The sequence below is a fragment of the Jaculus jaculus genome, chromosome 8 (genome assembly GCF_020740685.1).
Source record: "Jaculus jaculus isolate mJacJac1 chromosome 8, mJacJac1.mat.Y.cur, whole genome shotgun sequence".
NCBI classification, from domain to species: Eukaryota; Metazoa; Chordata; class Mammalia; order Rodentia; family Dipodidae; genus Jaculus; species Jaculus jaculus.
Window position 1 is genome coordinate 99,190,045 of NC_059109.1, and position 21,776 is coordinate 99,211,820.

At 40.6% G+C, this 21,776-nt stretch overlaps 1 protein-coding gene across 1 annotated transcript in view; it reads left to right on the plus strand.

Annotated features, from left to right (window-relative positions):
* The window catches only part of Pcsk2 (proprotein convertase subtilisin/kexin type 2), a 316,714-nt gene that overhangs the window by 237,757 nt on the left and 57,181 nt on the right, over positions 1-21,776 (plus strand). The window contains exon 6 of the mRNA XM_004668723.2: positions 6,770-6,846. Within this exon, the coding sequence (XP_004668780.1) occupies positions 6,770-6,846 (77 nt within the window). The remainder of the gene's footprint in view (positions 1-6,769; positions 6,847-21,776) is intronic.

Here is a 21,776-nt window from a genome sequence, read left to right on the forward strand (position 1 = left end):
AATTTGTCCTCTAACATACTTGTGCCCTCACACGCATACACACAACAACAAAAAAATATGTGTTCTTTAAAAACCTACTGGATATAGTAATTCGCAGGTGAACCACAAACAAATAACCATCGCATTTTCCAAAGGACATGCATTAACTAATTTGTTACACTGTGCACAAACTGTATATGCTAAATATCAAACCACAATTTATGTGTGTGTGTGTGTATATATATATATATATATATATATATATATATATGTATGTATATATATATATGTATATGTATGTAGATAGATATAGACAGATAGATAGATAGATAGATAGATAGATAGATAGATAGATAGATAGATAGATATTTGTTTGTTTTATTGACAAGTCCTATACTTACAGACAACAACAAACTATGGTATTTCCCTCCCCTCCTCCGCTTTCCCCTCCATAACTCTGCTCTCCAACATATCCCCCTCCCTCCATTAGTCTCTCTTTTAATTTGATGTCATCATCTTTTCCTCCTATTATGAGGCTCTTGTTTAGGTATTGCTAGGCACTGCGAGGTCTTGGATACCAAGGCCAATTTCTGTCTGGACAGTTGTATGTAAGGAGTGGTACCCTTCCTTTGGCTCTTACATTCTTTCCACCACCCCTTCCACAATGGACCTGAGCCTTGGAGAGTGTGAGATGTTTCAGTGCTGGACATTCCTGGGTCCCTTCTTCTCAGCACTATGCTGCTTTTTGGGTCATTCCAGTGGTTATCGCCATCTGAAAAGAGAAGCTTCTCTAACCAGAAGTGAGATTAGCATTAATATATGAATATGAACATTAAGTGTAGTGTTTTCAGAGCAATTTGGTGAGAGTAATATCTGCATTTATCTAGACAAGGGCAGGCTTTATACCCCTAAGGCTCATGACATCCCCTGCCATAAGCTTTGGTTAGGTTTTCAGTACCAGGCATGTATTTCTTCCTATAGAGTGGGCCTTCAGTCCAATTAGAGAGCAGTTGGTTTCCCCCAGAGCAGACATGCCACTGTTGCACTCATTCAGTAATTTGACCTGTCTGGCCGAACTTGAAGCTTCCAGTGTCCACTATTTTCACCGCTGATGACTTCTGTCTCCCATAGGCTACATACAGCTTTCAGTTGGCTGGGCTACAGGGAGGCACCAGCTTGATTTCTCAGTGTCTTGCTCAGGCATATGAAGTCTTCAGCAATAGGGTCTTACCATCTCTTTCTCACAGGAATCCAAGGCCCTTGACAATAGCCTGTAATGTTTTAGAGGCAACAGGGACCTCCCAGGCTAACATCACTGGAAAGTATCACATCTCTGGCACTGAAATTTTTCTAGCAATAATATATGGCTTCTGGGTATGCCATTATTCAAGAAAGTAGAATTCCATATATCTTATTCAGAATATCTTGAATTTTGATTGACTCGCCCCCCCCCCACACCAACCCTTCTTTTATATAATCTCTTCCCCTGACCTAGAATCAAAAATCAGAAGCAGAGGCCCATAAGCTTATAAGGGGCTATAAGGGAGAGAAGAAAGGGAAGGACTTTAGGGGATGGTATTGTATATATGTAAATAGAAGAACAGATTACAACTTTTTTTTTTTTTGGTTTTTTGAGGTAGGATCTCACTCTAGCCTAGGCTGACCTAGAAGCCACTATATTGTCTCAGGGTGGCCTCAAACACACAGTGATCCTCCTACCTCTGCCTTTCAAGTGCTGGGGTTAAAGGTATGTACTAATACACCCAGCACAGGCTCAAACTACAATCTTTTAGGGGGAAAAAAAGAAATAAATTATGAGTACTCTAGGCATGGTGATGTATGTCTTATAAGGCCAGAACTCAAAAACAGGAGGATAGAGAGTTCAAGACTGGCCTGGGCTACATTCCAAACCTGCCTCCAAAATAACAAAAGGATGAAGAGGGAGAGATGGAATAGAGGGATACAGTGAGGGAGGAAGGGAAAGAAAAGTGAGAGTGTACAGCCAGGCGTGGTGGGGCACACCTTTAATCCCAGCACTTGGGAGGCAGAGGTAGGAGGGTTGCCATGAGTTCAAGGCCACCCTGACACTCCATAGTGAATTCCAGGTCAGCCTGGGCTAGAGTGAAACCCTACCTCAAACCCCCCCCCAAAAGAAAGAAAGAAAGAAAGAAAGAAAGAAAGAAAGAAAGAAAGAAAGAAAGAAAGAAAGAAAGAAAGAAAGAAAGAAAGAAAGAAAGAAGAAAGAAAGAAAAGAAAGGAAAGGAAAGGAAAGGAAAGGAAAGGAAAAGAAAAGAAAAGAAAAGAAAAGAAAAGAAAAGAAAAGAAAAGAAAAGAAAAGAAAAGAAAAAAAGAAAGGAAGGAAGGAAAAGAAAAGTGAGAGAGTGCCCACAGGAATCAATCTGACCTTGCATTGCATTTTTCCTCACAGCAACCAATTACTTAATTCGTTAATAACAAAATTCCAAACACTAAAGCCAACTTAGATCCAAAACCAGGTCTGTATGACTTTGCCGCTTCTCCTTTCTCCTCCCCCAAGTCAGTGTCTGCAGACACATGTCTTGGGCAGCCCCACTGGACAGTGCCTTTTGATTCCAGCTTGGAGGGCTGGCATGGCAACTTCAACGTTGGGTATCTCAGAAGGTACTCTGCAATATGAAAGCCACAGGCATGGTTACCTTAGGTTCAGGAGCCCCCAGACGTCACAGTGGGACCAGCCCTGGCATCTATAATGTACCATTGTGTGCCGTGGGTGACTATGTACATACAGCCTGCAGGTGTGTCACCTCTTATGTCAGTGCATGCTCGCCCTCTCTATGAAAAAGAGGGACACAAGACAAACAGTAGTCAAACCTATAAACTTTTTAGCTAAGAACAAATACAGCCTTGATTTGTGACTATGCCATATTCAGAGAATAAGCCTTCAAATTATTGAATTATTAAAAACACTGGAGATGTTTTTCTCCCCCTGTATTCAACTTATAGAAGAGAAAGAGAGCTGTTGTCAGAAGTTTCTTCCAAAAATAACTTCCAGGAAGCCCTGAGGTCAATTTGGATTCAAGCCAATCATCTCCCCATCTATGTAATAGTACAATAGTAATTAAAGTTCTTAATGATGACTGAGTCATCATAATACTGAGTCAGCAAAAATTAAGTTACATTACTTAGTATTTTCTAAAGCAAGGAAATAGACTACCATATTCCAGAAGGAAGGTAGAGAAATCCAAACAAGAATCTTAGCCTAAAAGAATCAGAACATTAAATTGACTGAAATGCCATGCATTCTCAAATGTCAATGCTAATGGCTGCCACAGAAGGGTCCAGTATCATTCAAGGCTAGTTTAACTTCTCATACGTAAATGAGTTTACAGGAGACTACATTGTCATTCAAATCAATAAGTGATTCAGTTTGGCTATAAAAGCATAAATAGAACCTTTGAAAGAACTGCTGTGTCCTTTCTTGCTATAAACCATTTGATTTTTAGCCAGAACACATACAGCCCAACCAGAACAACTGTTTGCCTTCCTTAATGCTCAGCGTAGACTATTATCCAGGGAATTAAGGATTAGTCATCAAATTCATTGTAAAAACAACAAAATTACTGGAGTTCCTAAATCACCATCTGTTTCAAAGTTGAGAGGCAAACGTCCCCAAGACAACACATGGACTTTCTTTTTGTTATAAAAATAGTCACGGAGTTCAAGTGTTCTTAGTTTCAAGTTCTGCTTTCAGAGTTTCCCAGCCTCTCCTTCTAACCCCCACCCACCTTATAAGAGGCCATGTCCTCCAGAGTTGAGAATGGGAACCAACAAGCCTCAGCCCAGAACTGAGTGGTAATTTTTTTATAGAATTTTATTTATTTACAAGCAGAGAGAGAGAGAGAGAGAGAGAGAGAGAGAGAGAGAGAGAGAAAGAAAGAAAGAAAGAAAGAAAGAAAGAAAGAAAGAAAGAAAGAAAGAAAGAGAGAGAGAGAGAGAACCAGGACCTCCAGCCACTGCAAACAAGCTCCAGATGCATGCGCCACTGTGCATCTATCTGGCTTTATGTGGGTACTGGGGAATTGACCCTGGGTTGTTAGGATTTGCAGTCAAGTGCCTTAAACACAGAACCAACTCTCTGGCTTCCCCTCCCCCGAGTGCTAATTTTGAGCCAGAAAAATAAGCCAATGTGGAAAGCTTCCAAAACCCGGGCAGCAAGCAGTAAGTCTCCATTGTCCATCTGCTCTGGCCTTTTCAGAATCCCCAGCCCCACTGATCTTAGCTGTCAGTTCACACATCTTGTCCAAACTCTGGATCCTCACTGTCTGATCACCACAACTTCCTAGGGCATCTGGGTCTTAGGGTCATGTCATCACTAGTCTCAGCCTCACACAGACTGTCCTGCTGCTCCTTGTTCTGAGCTGGAGGTTAGTGGGGTGCTGTGGATGGACCCCCAGGACTACAGCTATGCGTCACAGAACCTTCTGAGCAGCAACTCCATGACCCTCTGATAAGATGAGCCCCTGACTTCTCCCTCTCTCTAGTTCTTATTCCAGCCTGTCCCCATCTTGCTCCAAACCGCAGCTCTGGAGAAAGAGGCAACACTCAAGAGATCCTTCCAAGAGACCCCACACTGGCTACTCATGCTGACTGCCCAGCCAACTCACAATAAACCAGGGTAGTTGGATCTCTTTTATGGAGAAACTGGCCAATCTTAGCAGACTTTCAAAAAAATCTATTGCTTACATCTCAACCTCAGCTTCAAAGTCCAGAAGAAAAAGTATTAACTTGTGTTTCTTTCTCTCACTGCCCTACTGTGTTAACTACACCTAAAACTGCCCACATCTGTGAAAACTTCAGAGAAGTTTAGGCAAATAGCATACCATAGTAAAGAAGTAGTCCTGAAAAGAACTGAAATATAAACATCTCAAAGAAAGAGAAGTAAGAAGAAAATGTCAAATCTGAAAGGGCAGACTGTCCCAGAGACAAAGACTGTATATAAAATATAGACAGAGGGCTAGAGAGATGGTTTAGAGCTTTAAGAACTTGCCTGCAAAGCCAAAGGACTCAGGTTCAATTCCCCAGGACCCATGTGAGCCAGATGCACAAGGGGCACATGCACCTGGAGTTCATTTGCAGTGGCTGGAGGCCCAGGTGTGTCCATTCTCCCTCTCCCTCTCCCTCTCCCTCTCCCTCTCCCTCTCCCTCCCTCCCTCTCTCTCTCTCTCTCTCTATCAAATAAATAAACAAAAATAGAAACTTTAAAATATATAGAATGAAACTCTACAAATGGATGAAGGTAGTTTGAGATCTAAGTGGAAGAAAAGGAGAGAAACTGGGAACTTGCTCATCTTTGGGGCCAAGGCAAACAGAAGATTCCCATCCAGTGCCTGGTGCTACATGATACATGAGTTACTTTTCTTGCTGCTGTGACAAAATGCCTGGCAAAAGCAACTTAACAAAGGGTTTATTTTGGATCAAAGTTTGATGGTACAGCCCACCATGGTGTGGGTAAGTTATTACAGAGAAAGTGACTTTAGCTGTGGCATCAGGAGTGTGATCGCATTGTTTCCACAGCAAGAAAGCAGAGAGCAAAGAATGCTGGTACCCAGGTTGCTTTCTTCCTTTTTTCTTCTGCTTCAGTCTGGAACCTCCAGGCCACAGGATGGCACCACCCACACTGAAAGTGCATCCTTCATTAAAGCTTTCTGGAAATGCTTTCATAGACATACCCAGATCTGTCTCCTAGGCAATTCCAAATCAAGTTAATTCTAAATTAAGTCATGTTGATGTGAAGATGAACTATAATAGACAAAAACCAAGATTCTGTGGATTTTTAAATCTAAGTTGTTTATTTGTATGTGGGGTAGTACACATGACAGGGTCTCTTGCCACTGTAAACCAATGTCCATCCAATGTGTATGAGGTGCTTTACCTCATACACAATTTCTGAATATGTCTCAGAACCCACAAAATCAAGAAATACCAAATTGGAAATATCAATCTAACTCCATGTTTCCTAACCCAATGTGAGCCAAGAGACATGGAGTCTTTATTGCAAGAGCCATGGAGTCTTTCTTGCAGAGCCCAAAAACAAAAAGGAGAGAAGGTGAAAAGAGAATTTTCTGGAGATCAGTCTCAGACTGAGAGACAATGAGGAACATTAACATAGCCCTCCAGAGAGAGCTCAAAACAGTCACTTTCTCACTGCTGAGACAAAATGCCTAACAAGAAGCAGCTTGTGGAAGTAAAGGGTTTGTTTTGGCTTACAGTTTTTCTGATATTTTTATTTATTTAGTTGAAAGAGAGCCAGGTAGATAGAGAGAAAGAGAATGGACATGCCAGGGCTTCCAGCAGCTGCAAATGAGCTCCAGATGCATGCACCACCTTGTGCATCTGGCTTACATGGGTCCTGGGGAATCGAACCAGGGTCCTGTGCCTTGCAGGCAAGCGCCTTAACCACTAAGCCATCTCTCCAGTCCTGGATTACAGATTTGAGGGGAAGTTTCATCATGGTGGAGAAAGCATGGTAAAGAATAGATATCATGGTGTCATATCAGCTAGAAGGAAACAGCAAAGGTGAGCTAGCTCTGAACACCTAATGGAGATAGACTAATGAATGTCAAGGTCCATCCCCAGTGACACATCTCCAGCATGGTTCTGCCTCACCAACTGGGGATTGAGTATGAGGCTATGGGGGACATTTTACATTCAAACCACCACAGGGTTTATAAACATAAAGGGGAGTGTTTACAGCATTATTCCCTCAACTTGTTGCCAGTTTCATTGACCCGAAACACTTCATGGTTTTCAGAATGCGGAGGCAAGTTACGACTTCAGCAGCAATGACCCCTACCCATACCCACGATACACAGATGACTGGTTCAACAGGTAAGCTGAGCTTTGGGAGTACCTTTGACATCAATCTTTGGGGTTTTTATTTTGCTTTGGTTTGTTTAGGGACTGCATATCACTCACAAGATCATCCCAATATTTCCCTAAATTATGTTGTATGATTCTTCTCAGAGGCTACCTCCTTAAATTCCTGGACTTTTAAAAAATGTTTACTTATTTACACATGTGTGTGTTTGGGTGGGGGGTACCAGGGTCTTTTGCCTCAACATACAAATACTAATCAGTCTTTATATGGGTGGGTGAGTAATTGAATCCATGCCTGCAGGCTTTGCAAGCAAGTACCTTTAACCACTTAGCTACCTCCCCAGCCCCAAATTCCTGGATATTTACTGTTATAGTGTTCTTTTGACTATGCTGTTCTGTTGAAATAGAAATTATCTGATAACCTATTCTATTAAAGATATGAGCAATCAAAAATAAGAAATCTTTTTCTCAATTGACAATAGGGTAATTTAAAAGAAAAAAAAGAAATTGCATTTGATCATTTAAAATGATGGAAAAGAAGCTCTTTGTCCCATGGGCCTATGCTTGTGTTTTTGAAAGATGTTTTCTCTATAACCTCCTAAAAGTTCATAGAGCCCCTTTTAATAAAAGAATGCGGGCTGGAGAGATGGCTTAGTGGTTAAGCGCTTGCCTGTGAAGCCTAAGGACCCCGGTTCAAGGCTCGGTTCCCAGATCCCACGTTAGCCAGATGCACAAGGGGGTGCATGCGTCTGGAGTTCATTTGCAGAGGCTGGAAGCCCTGGCACGCCCATTCTCTCTCTCTCCCTCTATCTGTCTTTCTCTCTGTGTCTGTCGCTCTCAAATAAATAAATAAATAAAAATGCAATTGACAGAGGCTTAAAGAATGGTTTGGAATAAGGTTCCCAAACTATCAATCTAAAAGTTTCATTTTTTTTTTATTTTGCTACCAGCTATGTCAATATGTTCTCTTTTGTCTTCAAGTACATACCTTGTTAAAGTGGTTAGTTGCATATAAAACATATCATGATATTAATATGTGTGGCTCATTCGATAAAAGAATACTGTGGGCTGGAGAGATGGTTCAGTGGTTAAGGCACTTGCCTGTAAAGTCTAATGACCTGGGTTCAGTTCCCCAGTACCTGCATAAAGCCAGATGCACAAAAAGTGGTGCATATATCTCGAGCCCATTTGCAGTAGATAGAGGCTGTAACGTAATGATTTTCTAAGTAGCTGGGCATAGTGGCAGATGCCTTTAATTCTAGCACTCAAAAGAAGTAGGAATTGATGTGAGTTTGAGGCTACCCTGAAAATACATACTGAATTCCAGCGCCCTACCTCCAAAACATAAAAACAATAAAAAAGAATACTATAATTTCCAAACCTAGTACATAAGGTTGATTATTGGGAACTAAGGAACAATTAGATAGGAAGTAAAAGTTCTGGTGTATATCAAATCTCCCATGGTACCTTTCACAAATGAAAATGCTAACAATTATATAATGGGTGCTCAGACTTCGATTAGCCACTGAAGAACTGCTCATCCCTCTTCCCTCCCTCCTCACAATAAACACTTAATACCTATTTAAAAAAAGTTCTTGTGTGGTATTGCACAGTAACCATAGATCATAATAATATCTGTTTATTTCAAAATGCTCAAGGAAAAAACATATTTTCACCAAAGTAACAAATGATAACATGTTCAAGGAGATAAAGTTAATTAGCCCAACCAAAACATCACACAATTTCTTGAAAGGTCACATGGCAGCCAGTAATATGCACTTTTTATGTATCAGTTAAAAATAGACTGAGTTAATGACTTCCAGGTAAGATAGCAGCATAGTAGGCACACCAAAGCAGCCTAGGGAAGGAAATAAACAGCAAAATACACTCTTCTACCAAAGTGCAAAGCTCTATAAGTTATTATCAGCCATAGCAGATAAGCAGGAGAGGCTCAGATCTTCTGGAAAGTAAGAAACTGGCCAGGGTGCTATCAAGGCACTAGCAGCCCTGGCACATATGCCCACCCACCTGACTGGCAAGAGAAGAAACCAGGTGGAGGGATTTTCTACTCATATCAGCCTCCTTGCAAAGTCAAGAAACCTGAAGGGGAAGACAGCAGGGACCAGCTGAGCAGCTGCTGAAGGAGCAGATGAGCAGCTCAAGTACAACTCCAGGCATCCTGCACAGCCTCCCTTCCCCCAACCGCCAGTGCCATAAATCACCAAAGAACTCATTTACCACCAACAACAACAGCTGCACAGCATCCAGCACAGCCAATCAGAACACCAGATCCACAGCACAACAGAGAGGGATGAAGGTTGGCACTCAGCATTGGTGAGACAGGAAGATATCCCAAAAGGTAACAGGACCTACTTACACAGACAGGTACATAGACATGCACTGGAAGTGCTAACTCTCTTGCCATGCCAGGCAGGTTATGTGTTACATTTGAGTGATATGTTCTTGGCTGGCTATACCACTCTCAAATGAGCTGTTTTTTGGTATTAGCTATTGTAGCCTTGGATTTTTCCTGATTTATAGGGCCTTTGTCTTTTTCTTCTGTCATTATTGGGGGCAGGGTCTGACTCAGCCCCAGGCTGACCTGGAACCCATTTCAAACCAGAAATTTCAACCTCCCAGTTGACAGAATTAAGGGTGTGGGACAACACTCACCCTTAGGGACTTTGGCTTTACTATATTATCTGTTTGTTTTAATAACCACTCTTATATAAATATCCTGTGCTAGTTTTGAATGAATGTGTATATTGCTCAGTTGCATTTTGGAATTTTCCAGTAAATTGTCCCACCAAGTCTACTAGAATGCTTGAATAGCAGATAAACTCAACACCTAGGATCACTTCTGCTATTTCTCTTGGAGTACAAGAGCTACACCTGGCATCTTATATTTCTACCCTGAAGATATATGAAGTCATATTTACTTGGTTAAGAACACTGCAAATAATTAGAAAACCCAAGAATCAAATTAATTCAAGATGCAAAAATCTCTACATTATAAGAAACACAAAAAAATCAAGACAACACAATCCCACCAAAAATTATAAATATATCAGAAATGACCTCCACTGAAACTGCTTTAGGTAAAATGCCTGATAAAGATTTCAAAAAATGATTATATCTATGTTCAAAGAAATCAAGGGAATCAAATAAGAAAACATCTTGAAGGAGAACACAGGAAACCACTTAATGAAATAAGGAGGTCAGGGCTAGAGAGATTGCTTAGTGATAAAGGTGCTTGCCTGAAAACCACAGGATCCCAGTTCAGTTCCTCAGTACCCATGTAAATCCAGATGCACAAAGTGGCACATACAACTGGAGTCTGTTTGCAGTGGTTAGAAGCCCTGATACACCTATTCTTCTATCTCTTGTCTATCTCTCTTTGCTTGCAAATAATTAAACAAAATATGTCTTTTATAAAAAGAAATAAGGGGCTGGAGAGATGGCTTAGCAGTTAAGCGCTTGCCTGTGAAGCCTAAGGACCCTGGTTCAAGGCTCAATTCCCCAGGACCCATGTTAGCCAGATGCACAAGGGGGCGCACGCATCTGGAGTTCGTTTGCAGTGGCTGGAGGCCATGGTGCGACCCTTCTCTCTCCCTCCCCCTCTCTCTCTCTCTCTCTCTCTCTCTCTCTCTCTCTCTCTCCTTTTTTCTCTGTGTCTGTCTCTCAAATAGATAAATAAAAAATGAACAAAAATTGAAAAAAGAAATAAGGACATCAATACAAGACATGAGTAAGGAAATAGAAATAATGAAAAAATACCAATCAGAAATATTAGAAATGAAAAACAGAGTAAGTCAAATTGAAGACTCAATAGAAGGTCTGACCAATAAAATGGATCAAGGAGAGAACAGAATATAAAATCTAAAAGACTAAGTGGCAGATCTAATACAGTCCAACAAAGAGAAAGATGAACTAATAGGAAGTCATGAATGGGAATTTCAAGACATGTGGGAGACTGTGAAGAGATCAAATATAAGAATTCAGGACAGGACTTCTGGTTAAGATGGCGGCGTAGGTACCACGCCAAAGCAGCCTAGGGGGGAAAAAGACCAAAAAAACTCAGCAAAATACACACTTTTACTAAAAACTGAGGTGTATAGGAAATTGAGGCGGCAGCGGAGAAGTAGAAGAGTTCCAGAGCATCCAGAGCCTGCACAGGCGGGAACAGCGGCTCCGGGACGGCTCGGCCACCCGCCGCAGCCGCGGAGCGGCAGAAAGCCGCCGGACTCTCGGCTCGAGCCGCAGGACAAGCCAGGTGTGGGATTTTCCCCTCACACCGCGCTCTCCGCAACTCGGGAAACGTGAGGGGAGAGCGGCAGCGAGCAACGGAGGGAGGAGCAGACCGCGAAGTAAAAGCACACGTGGAGAAGCGATACAACCAGAGCAGCCGCGGCTCCCTCCCCTCCCCCGCCGCCTGAACCCAGCTCCAGCGAACACAGCAGCGGCCCGGGACCGGCCACGCCAACTTGGGCTGACGGCGGGACCCAAGCAGGAGCAGAATTCGGCAGCAACTTCAGCGGCTCCAGCACCGGTATCAGTGGCCCCAGCAGCAGCGGACCCAGGAGCGGCAGCGGCGGCAGATCCCACAGCAGCGGCTTCAGGGTGAGCAGCGGCGGGGGACACGGCAACGGCAGCTTCAGCAGCGGTGGTGGCTCCGGGGGTGGCAGCTACAACAGCAGCAGAGGCGGCAGCAGCGGCTCAGTTTGCCCCGTAGGAAAAGCAAGTGCCCAGATCCAGAAATCAGAACAGCAGCCCTACGACCCAGGCAGCAACTTGACTGAGACCACAATCACCCAAGGTAACTGGGATTGCACCAGGGAAGGGTCTCACTTGGTCACAAGCTGACTTGGATACCTCAACAGACCAGAAATCTAAACCTCTTTGTTGATAGAGGATCTGGTCATTATAACAACTACTCTTGCATACACACTCGGGGCTGTTTTTGATTGAATGTGTACAGTGTTTAGTTAAATTTTAGAATCTACCAGTATTTTATTCCACTCAGCCTGCTTGAATACTCCTATAGCAGGGAAACACAACCCCTAAGAACATCTTTGTAGATACTCTGAGAGTCTTAAGAGCCACACCTAATACCTTAAGGTCCTACCCTGAAAATATATTACATCAAATCAATTGATACAACTAAGAATACACAGCTAGCTAGAAAATCCAAGCATTAACTTACTCCAAGATGCAAAAATATATACATTATAACACAAGAAACACTAAAAAGCAAGATGATATAAATCCACCTAAAAGTATTAATGCATCAGAAATGTCCTCCAGTGAGAAAGAGTTAGAGGAAATGCCTGAGAAAGAGTTCAAAAGAATAATTATAAATATGTTCAAAGAGGTCAAAGAACACATGAAAACAATCAAAGAAGAAATCAAAGAGGAAATCAAAGGAATCAAAGATGAGGCAGGACACCAATTAAATGAAATAAAGAAGGCAATACAAGACATAAATAGAGAAATAGAAATAATAAAGAAAAACCAGTCAGAATTACTAGCAATGAAGAACACAGTTAATGAAATAAAAAACTCTGTAGAAAATCTCACCAGTAGGATGGATGAGGGAGAGGACAGAATATCTAAGCTAGAAGATCAGGTGGCAAACCTAATGCAGTCCAACAAAGAGAAAGATAAACTTATAGAAAAGTATGAGTGGGGATTTCAAGATATTCGGGACACTATGAAAAGATCCAATATAAGAATTCAGGGCATAGTAGAAGGAGAAGAACTCCACTCCAGAGGCATAGTAGGCATCTTCAACAAAATCATAGAGGAAAATTTTCCCCAAATTGGGAAAGAGGTGCCAATACAGATACAGGAAGCCTTTAGAACCCCAGCCAGACAAAACCCAGAAAGAAACTCTCCTCGCCACATTATACTCAAACTTCCAAACACACAAACCAAAGAAAAAATATTGAAAGCAGTTAGAGAGAAAAATCAAGTTACCTACAAAAGCAAGCCCATCAGGATTACAGCAGATTATTCAACACAAACTTTTAAAGCCAGAAGGGCTTGGAGTGATATATTCCAAGTTCTGAAAGATAACAACTGTCAACCAAGGTTACTTTATCCTGCAAAGTTATCCATCCAAATAGATGGAGAAATAAAGACATTCCATGACAAAAGCAGGTTAAAGGAGTATCTGAAGACAAAACCAGCTCTACAGAAAATACTTGATAGAATCCTCCATGCTGAACAAAAGGAAAAGCACACATATAAGGAACCTAGAAAAAACCAGCTATACTCAAATACCAGTTAACAGAAGAGAGCACAGGTAGAACAAGTAACACACACACACACACACACAAATGGCAAACATAAATACACACCTTTCAATAATATCTCTTAATATCAACGGTCTCAATGCCCCAACGAAAAGACATAGATTTGCAGACTGGGTTAAAAAGCAGGATCCTTCAATTTGTTGTCTCCAAGAAACTCACCTTTCTACAAAGGATAGACATTATCTCAGGGTGAAAGGTTGGAAGACGGTGTTTCAAGCAAATGGGCCTAGAAAACAAGCAGGGGTTGCTATCCTAATATCAGACAGGGTGGACTTTAGTCCGAAGTTAGTCAAAAAAGATAAGGAAGGTCACTTTATATTGATTAAGGGCACACTCCAACAGGAGGACATTACAATCCTAAACATATATGCACCTAACATGGGGGCTCCCAAATTCGTCAAACAAACACTATTAGAACTAAGGTCACAGATAACACCAAACACAGTGGTGGTGGGTGACTTTAACACCCCACTCTCATCAATTGACAGGTCATCCAGGGAAAGAATAAACAGAGAGGCATCTGGACTAAATGAGGTCATAGAAGGAATGGACCTAACAGATATATACAGGACATTTCATCCAAAGGCTGAAGAATATACATTCTTTTCAGCAGCACATGGAACATTCTCTAAAATAGACCATATATTAGGACACAAAGCAAATCTTAACAAATTCAGGAAAATTGAAATAATTCCTTGCATTCTATCTGACCACAATGGAATAAAACTACAAATCAGTAGCAAGAAAGGCTATAGAGCATACACAAAATCATGGAAACTAAACAATACACTACTAAATGATGAGTGGGTCAATGAAGAAATCAAAAAGGAAATCAAAAAATTTATAGAGTCAAATGATAATGAGAACACAACATACCAAAATCTCTGGGACACAATGAAGGCAGTTCTAAGAGGTAAATTTATAGCCTTAAGTGCCTATATTAAGAAATTAGAAAGGTCGCAAGTAAACGACCTAATGCTTCGCCTTAAAGCCTTGGAAAAAGAAGAACAAGGCAAACCAAAAAGTAGTAGACGGGAAGAAATAATAAAGATTAGGGCAGAAATTAATGAAATAGAAACAAAAAGAACAATCCAAAGAATTAATGAAACAAAGAGTTGGTTCTTTGAAAGGATAAACAAGATTGATAAACCCTTAGCAAATCTGACCAAAAGAAAGAGAGAAGAGACACAAATTAATAAAATCAGAGATGAACAAGGTAACATCACAACAGATTCCAGAGAAATTCAAAAAATTATAGGGACATACTATAAAAGAATACTCCACAAAGTATGAAAATCTGAAAGAAATGGATGATTTCCTTGATCTATATGACCTACCTAAATTAAATCAAAATGAGATTAATCACTTAAATAGACCTATAACAAACATGGAGATCCGAGCAGTTATCAATAACCTCCCAACTAAAAAAAGCCCAGGCCCGGATGGATTCACTGCTGAATTTTACCAGACTTTTAAGGAAGAGCTAACACCATTGCTTCTTAAGCTTTTCCAGGAAATAGAAAAAGAAGGAATCCTACCAAACTCCTTCTATGAGGCCAGCATCACCCTGATACCAAAACCAGGCAAAGATAGAACAAAAAAAGAAAATTACAGACCAATCTCCCTCATGAACATAGATGCAAAAATTCTCAACAAAATATTGGCAAACAGAATACAAGAGTATATCAAAAAGATCATTCACCCTGACCAAGTAGGCTTTATCCCAGAGATGCAGGGATGGTTCAACATACGCAAATCTATAAATGTAATACATTACATAAATGGGTTGAAGGACAAAAATCACATGATCATCTCATTAGATGCAGAGAAAGCATTTGACAAAATCCAACATCCCTTCATGATAAAAGTCCTACAGAGACTGGGAATAGAAGGAACATATCTCAATATAATAAAGGCTATTTATGACAAGCCTACAGCCAACATATTACTAAATGGGGAAAAACTGGAAGCTTTTCCACTAAAATCAGGAACAAGACAATGGTGTCCACTGTCTCCACTTCTATTTAATATAGTTTTGGAAGTCTTAGAAATAGCAATAAGGCAAGAGACACACATAAAAGGGATACAAATTGGAAAGGAAGAAATCAAGTTATCATTATTTGCAGATGACATGATTCTATACATAAAGGACCCTAAAGACTCTACTAGCAAGCTGTTAGAGCTGATCAAAACCTACAGCAATGTAGCAGGATACAAAATAAATACACAGAAATCAGTAGCCTTCGTATATGCTAACAACAAACACACAGAGGATGAAATCAGAGAATCACTCCCATTCACAATTGCATCAAAAAAAATAAAATACCTTGGAATAAACCTAACCAAGGAAGTAAAGAATCTATACAATGAGAACTTTAAAACACTCAAGCGAGAAATTGCAGAAGACACTAGAAAGTGGAGAAACATCCCTTGTTCCTGGCTTGGAAGAATCAATATCGTGAAAATGGCAATCTTACCTAAAGCAATCTACACATTTAATGCAATCCCTATCAAAATTCCAAAGGCTTTCTTCATGGAAATAGAAAAAACAATCCAAAAATTCATTTGGAATCATAAAAAACCTCGAATATCTAAAATAATACTGAGCAACAAAAAAGAGGCTGGTGGTATCACCATACCTGATTTTAACCTATACTACAGAGCCATAGTAACAAAAACAGCATGGTACTGGCACAAAAACAGACATGTAGATCAGTGGAACAGAATAGAGGACCCAGATGTAAGCCCAAGTAGCTATAGCCACCTGATATTCGATAAAAATGCCAAAAATACTCACTGGAGAAGAGACAGCCTCTTCAGCAAATGGTGTTTTGAAAACTGGATAAATATCTGCAGAAGGATGAAAATAGATTCTTCTCTCTCGCCATGCACAAGAATTAAGTCCAAATGGATTAAAGACCTTAACATCAGACCGGAAACTTTGAAACTGCTAGAGGAAAAAGTAGGGGAAACCCTTCAACATATTGGTCTTGGCAAAGACTTTCTGAATACAACCCCAATTGCTCAGGCAATAAAACCACAGATTAACCACTGGGACCTAATGAAATTACAAAGATTTTGCACCGCAAAGGACACAGTGAAAAAAGCAAAGAGGCAACCTACAGAATGGGAAAAAATCTTCGCCAGCTATATATCTGATAGAGGATTAATATCTAGGATATACAAAGAACTCAAAAAGTTAACTAATAAGGAATCAAACAAGCCAATCAAAAAATGGGCTAAGGAGCTAAATAGAGAGTTCTCAAAGGAAGAAATACGAATGGCATATAAGCACCTAAAAAAATGTTCTACGTCACTAGTCATCAGGGAAATGCAGATTAAAACTACATTGAGATTCCATCTCACTCCTGTCAGATTGGCCACCATCATGAAAACAAATGATCATAAATGTTGGCGGGGATGTGGAAAAAAAGGAACCCTTCTGCACTGCTGGTGGGAATGCAATCTGGTCCAGCCATTGTGGAAAACAGTGTGGAGGTTCCTAAAGCAGCTAGAGATTGATCTACCATATGACCCAGCTATAGCACTCCTAGGCATATATCCAAAGGACTCATCCCATTTCCTTAGAAGTACATGCTCAACCATGTTTATTGCTGCTCAATTTATAATAGCTGGGAAATGGAACCAGCCTAGATGTCCCTCAACAGATTAGTGGATAATGAAGATGTGGTACATTTATACAATGGAGTTCTACTCAGCGGTAAAGAAAAATGAAGTTATGAAATTTGCAGAAAAATGGATGGACCTGGAAAGTATTATACTAAGTCAGGTAACCCAGGCCCAGAAAGCCAAGCGCCACATGTTCTCCCTCATATGGGGATCCTAGCTACAGATGACTGGGCTTCTGTGTGAGAATGAAAATACTTAGTAGCAGAGGCCAGTAAGTTGAAAAGGAGACATAAAGGGTGGAGAAAGGAAGGGAGGAGGATACTTAATAGGTTGATATTGTATATATGTAATTACAATGATTGTAATGGGGAGGTAATATGATTGAAAATGGAATTTCAAACGGGAAAGTGTGGGGGTGGGGAGGGAGGGAATTACCATGGGATATATTTTATAATCATGGAAAATGTTAATAAAAATTTAAAAAAAAAAAAAGAATTCAGGACATAGTAGAAGGAGAAGAACTACACTCCAAAGGCAAAGCAAATAGGGAAAGTGATGCCAACACAGATACGGGAAGACTTTAGAATGCCAAATCAGGAAAGAAGGACTGGAGAGATGGCTTAGTGGTTAAGGCACTTGCCTGCAAAGCCAAAGGACAAAGGTTTGATTCCTCATGACCCATGTAAGCCAGATGTACAAGGAAGGTGATACATGTGTCTGGAGTTCATTTTCTGTGGCTGGAGGCTCTAGCACACACATTCTCTCCTCTCCCTCTCTCTCTCCCTCTCTCTCTCTCTCTCTCTCTCTCTCTCTCTCTCTCTCTCTCTCTCTCTCTTCCTCCCTCTTTCTCTCATAAATAAATAAAAATAAAAAATAAATAGCCAGGTGTGGTAGTGCACACCTTTAATCCCAGCATTCATGAGGCAGAGGTAGGAGGTTCACCTTGTGTTCAAGGCCACCCTGAGACTACATAGTGAATTCCAAATTAGCCTGGGCTACAGCAAAACCCTACCTTGAAAACCCCAAAAAATAAAAATAAAATAAACAAGACAAAATCAGGAAAGAAATTTCTCGTCATCATATTATAATTAAACTACAAAATGCACAAAGAAAATATATTGAAAGCAGAGAGAAAACTCAAGTCACATACAAAGGCAAGTCCATCAGGATAACAGCAGATTAGTCAATACAATCTTTAAAAACAAGAAGGGCTTGGAATGATGTATTCTAAGTTCTGAAAGGTAACAACTGCCAACCAAGTTTACTTTATCCAGCAAAGATATCCATCCAAATTGACAGAAAAATAAGGACATTCCACAACAAAAACAGGCTAAAGGTATATATGAACACAAAACCAGCTCTACAGAAAATATTTGAAGGGATCTTCCCTTCTGAAGAGAAAGAAATGAACACACATAAGGAAACGGAAAAAAAAAAAAGTAAACCATGCTCAAATAATAGCTAATAATAAGACTAAAGGAGAAACTGGAAGAACTACAAAACAAGAATGGAAAGAATAAATACACACCTGTCAATAACAACTCATAATATCAATGGCCCCAATGCCCCAAACAAAAGACACAGGTTTGCAGACTGGGTTAAAAAGCAGGATCCTTCTATTTTTTGCCTCCAAGAAACTCACCTTTCCATAAAATATGGACACTATTTTAGGGTAAAAGGTTGGAAAATGGTATTTCAAGCAAATGGTCCCAGAAAACAAGCAGGAGTCACTATCCTAATTTCTCACAAGGTAGAATTCAAACCAACATTAATTAGGAAAGATAAAGAAGATCACTATATATTCACTAAAGGAACACTCCAACAGGATATTACAATTCTAAACAAATATGCATCTAATATGGGGATCCCAATTTCATGAAACAAACACTATTACAATTAAAGCCACAGATAACAACAAACATAGTTGTAGTGGGTGACTTCAATACCCCACTCTCAACAATTGACAGCTCATCATGGCAAAAAAAAAAAAGCATAGAAGCATCTGGATTAACTAAGGTCATAGGACAAATGACCTAACAAATATCTACAGAACATTTCATCCAAATACTGCAAAATATACATTCTTTTCAGCAGCAAATAGAACATTTTCTAAAATAGACTACATATTAGGACACACAGCAAATCTTAACAAATACAGGAAAATTGAAATAATTCCTGCAATCTATCTGATCACAATGGGATTAAACTACAAATTAACAGCAAGAAAAGCTATAGAACATACACAAAATCATGGAAACTAAACAATACACTACTAAATGATGAATGGATCAACAAAGAAATCAAGAAGGAAATCAAAAAATTCATAGAATCAAATAATAATGAGAACATGACATAACAAATCCTTTGGAACACAATGAAGGCAGTCCTAAGAGGGAAATATATAGCTTTAAGTGCCTTTATTAAGAAATTAGACATGCCGGGTGTGGTGGCGCACGCCTTTAATCCCAGCACTCGGGAGGCAGAGGTAGGAGGATCGCCGAGAGTTCGAGGCCACCCTGAGACTACATGGTGAATTCCAGGACAGCCTGAGCCAGAGTGAGACCCTACCTTGAAAAACCAAAAAAAAAAAAAGAAATTAGAAAGGTCGCAAGTAAAGAACTTAATGTTTCACCTTAAGGCCTTGGACAAAGAACAAGGCAAACCAAAAATCGGTAGACAGGAAGAAATAATAAAAAATTAAGGCAGAAATCAATGAAGTAGGAAAAAAAAAAAAAAAAGAATCAATGAGACAAAGAATTGGTTCTTTTCAGAGGATAAACAAGATTGATTAAACCCTTAGAAAATCTGACCAGAAGAAAGAGAAGATACACAAAGGCACCATCACAACAGATAACAATGAAATTTTAAAAATCATGAGGACATACTTTAAGAACATATGATTCACTAAGTTTGAAAATTTGAAAGAAATGGATGATTTTACCAAAATTAAATCAAGATGACATTAACCACATAAATAGTTCTATAACAAGTATGGAGATCCAAGCAGTTATCAAAAATCTCCCAATTTAAGAAAGTCCAGGCCCAGCTGAATTCACTGATGAATTTTACCAGACCTTAATGGAAGAACTAACACCAGTGACTTTCTGAATATAACCCCAGTGGCTCAGGACCCCCATGGCTCTGTCTGTGGACCGGAAGCCAAGCTTTGCATATATGTGCCTCACCTGGTCCCAACCGCACTGCGGTTAATTTATCTGTTGTTAAAAAGCAGCTACTCTGCTTCCAGCGTCTGCTTCTGCAGTATAACTAATAAAATGTGGAGGATCCTCCCCACTCTGGCGTGGGCCTTTGTGTGTGGTGCCTCCTCCTACGAGCAAAATAACCCTTAGGTGTACAGGTGTGTGTAGGTGTTGCATGGGCCCCAGGTGCCCTTGTGGGGCAGTTCCCACCCCCCTAGGGGAGGTGGATAGAATCCCCTAGGAGGTGACTAGCAGAGGGTTTGGAAATGTGGCCCAGCCTTAGGTCCAGGACTATGCCTGGGGTTTGGAGGAGTCCCATAACCCAGGCCAGGTAGGGCAGAAGGCTGGGCAGACCTTGGAGAAGAGAGTGGGGAGGACTGTAGGCATACACACTCAAGCCCCGGCATGTTCCAGGGGCCCCTGAGGGCCCATAGGTTCAGGCGTAGTCAGTGATTGGAGTAGTGATAGAGCCCAGTAGGAGTGCCCTACATGCCCCACATGCCCCACCCGAGGCCGTCTCTGCCTAGGCTTTCATCTCAGCTCCCCTATGGCTTGTGGATCTTTCCTGGCGGGCAGAGCTTATGAGAACTGGACTAGAAATCAAGAATCTTCATCTCAGGGATGGGGAGATGGCTCAGCAGTTACAGTGCTTGCTTGCAACGCCTGCCAGCCCCGGTTCAGTTCCCCAAAACCCACATGAAGCCAGATGTATACAAAGTGGGTAGTGCATGCTTCTGGAATCTGTGTGCAGTGGCAAAAGGCCCTGGAGCGCCCCTGCACTTGTTCTCCCTCCCCCTGTCTCTCTCCTTCCTTGAAAATAAAATTTCCCAGTTGCTCAGGAAATAAAACCACTAATCAACCACCGGGACCTCATGAGATTACAAAGCTTTTGTACAGCAGAGGGCACTGCGAATAAAGGCAGCTTACAAATTGAGATAAATCTTTGTCAGCTATACATCTGACAGAGGATTAATATCCAGGATATACAAAGAACTCATAAAAACTAAATAATAAGAAATCAAACAACAAAATTAAAATGGGCTGGAGGGGAGCTGGAGATACAGCTTAGTGGTTAAGGCATTTGCCTGCGAAGCCAAAAGGTCCCAGTTCAATTCTCCAGGACCCATGTAAGCCAGGTGCCCAAGGTGGCGCATGCATCTGGAGTTTGTTTGCAGTGGCTGGAGGCCCTGATGTGCTCTCTCCCTCTCTCTCTCTCTGTCTCTCTCTCTCTGTCTCTCTCTCTCTCTCTCTCTTTCAATTATGGAAGTTATCAATAAAAATGGGCTATGGAACTAATTAGACTTCTCAAAAGAAGAAATATAGATGACATATAAACATCTAAGAAAAAAAGTTCTACATCCTTAGTCATCAGAGAAATGCAAATTAAAACTACTTTGAGATTTCATCTCACTCCTGTCATAATGGCTACCATCAAGAAAACAAATGATAATAGATGCTGGCAAGGACATGGAAAAAGAGGAACCCTTCTACACTGTTGGTGGGAATGCAATCTGGTATAGCCATTTTGGAAATCATTGTAGAGGTTTCTGAGACAGCTAAAAATAGATTTACTATATGACCCAGGTATACAATTCCTAGGCATATATCCTAAGGACTCATTACACTAACCTAGAGACCCTTGCACATCCATATTTATTGCCACTCTATTCACAATAGCTAGGAAATGGAACCAGTTGATGTCCTTCAACTAATGAGTAGATAATGAGGAAGTGGTACATTTATGCAGTGGAGTTCTATTCAGCAGTAAAGAAAAATGAACCTATGAAATTTGCAAGGA